At 40.5% G+C, this 7,827-nt stretch overlaps 1 protein-coding gene across 1 annotated transcript in view; it reads right to left on the reverse strand.

The window, feature by feature from the left end:
* Positions 1–7,827, reverse strand: part of LOC113817793 (serine-rich adhesin for platelets) — a 158,759-nt gene that overhangs the window by 80,165 nt on the left and 70,767 nt on the right. The window contains exon 6 of the mRNA XM_070139598.1: positions 7,576–7,714. Coding sequence (XP_069995699.1) covers positions 7,576–7,714 — 139 coding nt within the window. The remainder of the gene's footprint in view (positions 1–7,575; positions 7,715–7,827) is intronic.

The following is a 7,827-nucleotide window of genomic DNA, read 5'->3' on the forward strand; positions in this document are numbered from 1 at the left end:
CTAGATACAGTGCTCAGACTACTTGACATAGAACTGCTGGAAACAAAACTACTTGTGATTCCAGAAGAACTACATGATACCAGTAAGCTGTCTGAGCTGCTTCCACTGATTGAGCTTGTCGTGCTTGGACTACCATGACTGCTTGATGTAGATTTACTACAAGCACTTATACTGCTTGAACACGAGCTACTTGAGCCAGATTCACTTCTTGAAACTGATATAACAGAACTCAAACTGCTCTGGCTACTTGACTCAGAGCTACTGGAAACAATATCACTTCCACTGCCTGAACAGCTACTTGATATCATTGTACTACTTGATTTACTGAGACTGATTAAGCTTGATACAGAACTGCTCGGAACAGATTTACTTCCAGAGAAAGAGCTACTCTCAAGTCTTGTAGACGAACTAACGTAACTGGAACTTCTTGAGACAAGGCTGCTTGGAATACATGAGGAATAAATGGAGCTGACTGAAGAGGAGCTCTCCCCTCTAAGGGAACACTTACTGACCGAACTAGATACAGTGCTCAGACTACTTGACATAGAACTGCTGGAAACAAAACTACTTGTGATTCCAGAGGAACTACATGATACCAGTAAGCTGTCTGAGCTGCTTCCACTGATTGAGCTTGTCATGCTTGGACTACCTTGACTGCTTGATGAAGATTTACTACAAGCACTTATACTGCTTGAACACAAGCTACTTGAGCCAGATTCACTTCTTGAAACTGATATAACAGAACTCAAACTGCTCTGGCTACTTGACTCAGAGCTGCTGGAAACAATATCACTTCCACTGCCTGAACAGCTACTTGATATCATTGTACTACTTGATTTACTGGGACTGATTAAGCTTGATACAGAACTGCTTTGAACAGATTTACTTTCTGACAAGGAGCTACTTTCAAGTCTTGGAGATGAACTAACACAACTGGAACTTGTGTCGGAACTGGATACAATGCTCAGGCTACTCGACATAGAACTGCTTGAAACAATGCTACTTATAATTCCAGAGGAACTACATGATACAAGTATGCTGTCTGAGCTGCTTCCACTGATTGAGCTTGTCATGCTTGGACTACCATGGCTACTTGATGTGGATTTACTAAAAGCACTTATACTGCTTGAACATGAACCACTTGATCCAAAATCACTTCTTGAAACTGATATGACAGAACTCAAACTGCTCTGGATACTTGATTCAGAGCTGCTAGAAACATCACTTGATATCAGCATACTAATTGATTTACTGAGACTGATTAAGCTTGATGCAGAACTGCTCAGAACAGATTTACTTCCAGAGAAACAGCTACTCTCAAGTCTTGAAGATGAACTAACGTAAATGGAACTTCTTGAGACAAGGCTGCTTGGAATGCATGAGGAATAAATGGAGCTGACTGAAGAGGAGCTCTCCCCTCTAAGGGAACACTTACTGACCGAACTAGATACAGTGCTCAGACTACTTGACATAGAACTGCTGGAAACAAAACTACTTGTGATTCCAGAGGAACTACATGATACCAGTAAGCTGTCTGAGCTGCTTCCACTGATTGAGCTTGTCATGCTTGGACTACCATGACTGCTTGATGTAGATTTACTACAAGCACTTATACTGCTTGAACACGAGCTACTTGAGCCAGATTCACTTCTTGAAACTGATGTAACAGAACTCAAACTGCTCTGGCTACTTGACTCAGAGCTACTGGAAACAATATCACTTCCACTGCCTGAACAGCTACTTGATATCATTGTACTACTTGATTTACTGAGACTGATTAAGCTTGATACAGAACTGCTCGGAACAGATTTACTTCCAGAGAAAGAGCTACTCTCAAGTCTTGAAGATGAACTAACGTAGCTGGAACTTCTTGAGACAAGGCTGCTTGGAATACATGAGGAATAAATGGAGCTGACTGAAGAGGAGCTCTTCTCTCTAAGGGAACACTTACTGACCGAACTAGATACAGTGCTCAGACTACTTGACATAGAACTGCTGGAAACAAAACTACTTGTGATTCCAGAGGAACTACATGATACCAGTATGCTGTCTGAGCTGCTTCCACTGATTGAGCTCGTCATGCTTGGACTACCATGACTGCTTGATGTAGATTTACTACAAGCACTTATACTGCTTGAACACGAGCTACTTGAGCCAGATTCACTTCTTGAAACTGATATAACAGAACTCAAACTGCTCTGGCTACTTGACTCAGAGCTACTGGAAACAATATCACTTCCACTGCCTGAACAGCTACTTGATATCATTGTACTACTTGATTTACTGAGACTGATTAAGCTTGATACAGAACTGCTCGGAACAGATTTACTTCCGGAGAAAGAGCTACTCTCAAGTATTGAAGATGAACTGACACAACTGGAACATGAGGAATGAATGGAACTAATTGAAGAGGAGCTCTTCTCTTTAAGAGAACATTTACTGACTGAACTAGATACAGTGCTCAGGCTACTCGACATTGAACTGCTTGAAGCAACACTACTTCTGATTCCAGAAGAACTACAAGATACCAGTATACTGTCTGAGCTGCTTCTACTGACTGAGCTTGTCATGCTTGGACTTCCACAACTGATTGATAAGGATTCACTACAACAAGCACTTATACTGCTTGAACATGAACTACATGAGCCAAATTCACTACTTGACTCAGAGCTACTGGAAACAATATCACTTCCACTGCCTGAACAGCTACTTGATATCATTGTACTACTTGATTTACTGAGACTGATTAAGCTTGATACAGAACTGCTCGGAACAGATTTACTTCCAGAGAAAGAGCTACTCTCAAGTCTTGAAGATGAACTAACGTAACTGGAACTTCTTGAGACAAGGCTGCTTGGAATACATGAGGAATAAATGGAGCTGACTGAAGAGGAGCTCTCCTCTCTAAGGGAACATTTACTGACAGAACGAGATACAGTGCTCAGACTACTCGACATAGAACTGCTTGAAGCAAAACTACTTATGATTCCAGAAGAACTACATGATACCAGTATGCTGTCTGAGCTGCTTCCACTGATTGAGCTTGTCATGCTTGGACTTCCACAACTGACTGATGAGGATTCACTACAACAAGCACTTATACTGCTTGAACATGAACTACATGAGCCAAATTCACTTCTTGAAACTGATATAACAGAACTCAAACTGCTCTGACTACTTGACTCAGAGCTGCTAGAAACAATATCCCTTCCACTGCCTGAACAGCTACTTGATATCATTGTACTACTTGATTTACTGAGACTGATTAAGCTTGACACAGAACTGCTCGGAACAGATTTACTTCCGGAAAAAGAGCTACTCTCAAGTCTTGAAGATGAACTAACACAACTGGAACTTCTTGAGACAAGGCTGCTTGGAATACATGAGGAATAAATGGAGCTAATTGAAGAGGAACTCTTCTCTCTAAGGGAGCATTTACTGACGGAACTAGATACAGTGCTCAGGCTACTTGACATGGAACTGCTTGAAGCAACACTACTTATGATTCCAGAAGAACTACATGATACCAGTATGCTGTCTGAGCTGCTTCCACTGATTGAGCTTGTCATGCTTGGACTTCCACAACTGATTGATGAGGATTCACTACAACAAGCACTTATACTGCTTGAACATGAACTACATGAGCCAAATTCACTTCTTGAAATTGATATAACAGAACTCAAACTGCTCTGACTACTTGACTCAGAGCTGCTGGAAACAATATCACTTCCACTGCCTGAGCAGCTACTTGATATCCTTGTACTACTTGATTTACTGAGACTGATTAAGCTTGATACAGAACTGCTCGGAACAGATTTACTTCCAGAGAAAGAGGTACTCTCAAGTCTTGAAGATGAACTAACACAACTGGAACTTCTTGAGACAAGGCTGCTTGGAATACATGAGGAATAATTGGAGCTGACTGAAGAGGAGCTCTCCCCTCTAAGGGAACACTTACTGACCGAACTAGATACAGTGCTCAGACTACTTGACATAGAACTGCTGGAAACAAAACTACTTGTGATTCCAGAGGAACTACATGATACCAGTAAGCTGTCTGAGCTGCTTCCACTGATTGAGCTTGTTATGCTTGGACTACCATGACTGCTTGATGTAGATTTACTACAAGCACTTATACTGCTTGAACACAAGCTACTTAAGCCAGATTCACTTCTTGAAACTGATATAACAGAACTCAAATTGCTCTGGCTACTTGACTCAGAGCTACTGGAAACAATATCACTTCCACTGCTTGAACAGCTACTTGATATCATTGTACTACTTGATTTACTGAGACTGATTAAGCTTGATACAGAACTGCTTGGAACAGATTTACTTCCGGAGAAAGAGCTACTCTCAAGTCTTGAAGATGAACTAACGTAACTGGAACTTCTTGAGACAAGGCTGCTTGGAATACATGAGGAATAAATGGAGCTGACTGAAGAGGAGCTCTTCTCTCTAAGGGAACATTTACTGACCGAATGAGATACAGTGCTCAGGCTACTCGACATAGAACTGCTTGAAACAATACTACTTATAATTTGAGAACTAGATGATACCAGTATGCTGTCTGAGCTGCTTCCACTGACTGAGCTTGTCGTGCTTAGACTACCATGACTGCTTGATATAGATTTACTACAGGCACTTATACTGCTTGAACATGAACTACTTGAGCCAAATTCACTTCTTGAAACTGATATAACAGAACTCGAACTGCTTTGGCTACGTGAATCAGAGCTACTGGAAATAATATCACTTCCACTGCCTGAACAGCTACTTGATATCATTGTACTACTTGATTTACTGAAACTGATTAAGCTTGATTCAGAACTGCTTGGAACAGATTTACTTCCGGAGAAAGAGCTACTCTCAAGTCTTGAAGATGAACTGGAACTTCTTGAGACAAGGCTGCTTGGAATACTTGAGGAATAAATGGAGCTGAGTGAAGAGGAGCTCTCCCCTCCAAGGGAACACTTACTTACACTAACCGAACTAGATACAGTGCTCAGGCTACTTGACATAGAACTGCTGGAAACAAAACTACTTGTGATTCCAGAAGAACTACATGATACCAGTAAGCTGTCTGAGCTGCTTCCACTGATTGAGCTTGTCATGCTTGGACTTCCACAACTGACTGATGAGGATTCACTACAACAAGCACTTATACTGCTTGAACATGAACTACATGAGCCAAATTCACTTCTTGAAACTGATTTGACAGAACTCGAACTACTCTGGCTACTAGACTCAGAGCTGCTGGAAACAATATCACTTCCACTGCTTGAACAGCTACTTGATATCATTGTACTACTTGATTTACTGAGACTGATTAAGCTTGACACAGAACTGCTCGGAACAGATTTACTTCCAGAGAAAGAGCTACTCTCAAGTCTTGAAGATGAACTAACACAACTGGAACTTCTTGAGACAAGGCTGCTTGGAATGCATGAGGAATAATTGGAGCTGACTGAAGAGGAGCTCTTCTCTCTAAGGGAACATTTACTGACCGAACTAGATACAGTGCTCAGACTACTTGACATAGAACTGCTGGAAACAAAACTACTTGTGATTCCAGAGGAACTACATGATACCAGTAAGCTGTCTGAGCTGCTTCCACTGACTGAGCTTGTCATGCTTGGACTACCATGACTGCTTGATGTAGATTTACTACAAGCACTTATACTGCTTGAACACGAGCTACTTGAGCCAGATTCACTTCTTGAAACTGATATATCAGAACTCAAACTGCTCTGGCTACTTGACTCAGAGCTATTGGAAACAATATCACTTCCACTGCTTGAACAGCTACTTGATATCATTGTACTACTTGATTTACTGAGACTGATTAAGCTTGATACAGAACTGCTCGGAACAGATTTACTTCCGGAGAAAGAGCTACTCTCAAGTCTTGAAGATGAACTAACACAACTGGAACTTCTTGAGACAAGGCTGCTTGGAATACATGAGGAATAAATGGAGCTGACTGAAGAGGAGCTCTTCTCTCTAAGGGAACATTTACTGACTGAACGAGATACAGTGCTCAGGCTACTCGACATAGAACAGCTTGAAACAATACTACTTATAATTTGAGAACTAGATGATACCAGTATGCTGTCTGAGCTGCTTCCACTGATTGAGCTTGTCGTGCTTAGACTACCATGACTGCTTGATATAGATTTACTACAGGCACCTATACTGCTTGAACATGAACTACTTGAGCCAAATTCACTTCTTGAAACTGATATGACAGAACTCAAACTGCTCTGGCTACTTGACTCAGAGCTACTGGAAACAATATCACTTCCACTGCCTGAACAGCTACTTGATATCGATGTACTACTTGATTTACTGAGACTGATTAAGCTTGATTCAGAACTGCTCGGAACAGATTTACTTCCGGAGAAAGAGCTACTCTCAAGTCTTGAAGATGAACTAACGTAACTGGAACTTCTTGAGACAAGGCTGCTTGGAATACATGAGGAATAAATGGAGCTGACTGAAGAGGAGCTCTCCCCTCTAAGGGAACACTTACTGACCGAACTAGATACAGTGCTTAGACTACTTGACATAGAACTGCTGGAAACAAAACTACTTGTGATTCCAGAGGAACTACATGATAGCAGTAAGCTGTCTGAGCTGCTTCCACTGATTGAGCTTGTCATGTTTGGACTACCATGACTGCTTGATGTAGATTTACTACAAGCACTTATACTTCTTGAACACGAGCTACTTGAGCCAGATTCACTTCTTGAAACTGATATAACAGAACTCAAACTGCTCTGGCTACTTGACTCAGAGCTGCTAGAAACAATATCACTTCCACTGCCTGAACAGCTACTTGATATCGATGTACTACTTGATTTACTGAGACTGATTACGCTTGATACAGAACTGCTCGGAACAGATTGACTTCCTGAGAAAGAGCTACTTTCACTAGATGTATGTTTACTGCATGAGATAAGAACACTACTTGAACAGGAAATACTTGAAGTCGAACTGCTGCTCTGAATACAAGTTGAACAACTGTGTTCACTCGATGAAAATGAAATTCTCGAGGAGGAACTTTGACTAATGCAAGGTTCACTAACTGAAGTAGATATGCTTGAAATGATACTCAAAGAACTTGACTTAGAATTGCTTGAAATAATACTACTTCTACTACTTCCACTTGAGCCTGAGAATAATGAATATGATTTCATTTTTAAGGAAATATTTAGATAAAATTTCATAAATTTGCTACATCTATCAGAAATATGTCAATCTCAACCAAGCTACACATCAAAAGATTATCCATTAAACATTTGACTGAGAAAAGGTAACTAAAATCATAAGGAACTACAGATCTCTGTAACAATTGGAAAGAGAATACAAAGGTTGCATTTAACCCTCCCGTGCATATGCGTCCTGTGTACTAACAAATAAGCTCTCTTTCCAGCACATCTTAAATGTGAATAGAAAATCGTATTGTTTTGTAAAGCTGAGCTGCTGATTAGCAACTTCCCTTGCACGAGAGGGTTGATAAAACTGAAGATCAGATTTCAAGAATAATAATATATATCTATGCAGTATTTTTACTTACTTGAGCTGGAACTACTTGAACTTGAACTACTAGAGCTACTGGAACTTGAGCTGCTTGAGCTACTTGAACTAGAACTACTTGAGCTTGAGCTACTTGAACTTGAACTACTGGAACTAGAGCTACTAGAACTTGAACCTGTGGAATAAAATAATGAAGTGAATAAAACAGATCAATAGTAGTAAAAACCATGGGCATTTTCTTCTTTCTGTAAGTGCAAGAGTAATGAAGGTATATTCATAAGATTTCTG

This window comes from Penaeus vannamei, chromosome 26 (genome assembly GCF_042767895.1).
Source record: "Penaeus vannamei isolate JL-2024 chromosome 26, ASM4276789v1, whole genome shotgun sequence".
Taxonomy (NCBI): Eukaryota; Metazoa; Arthropoda; class Malacostraca; order Decapoda; family Penaeidae; genus Penaeus; species Penaeus vannamei.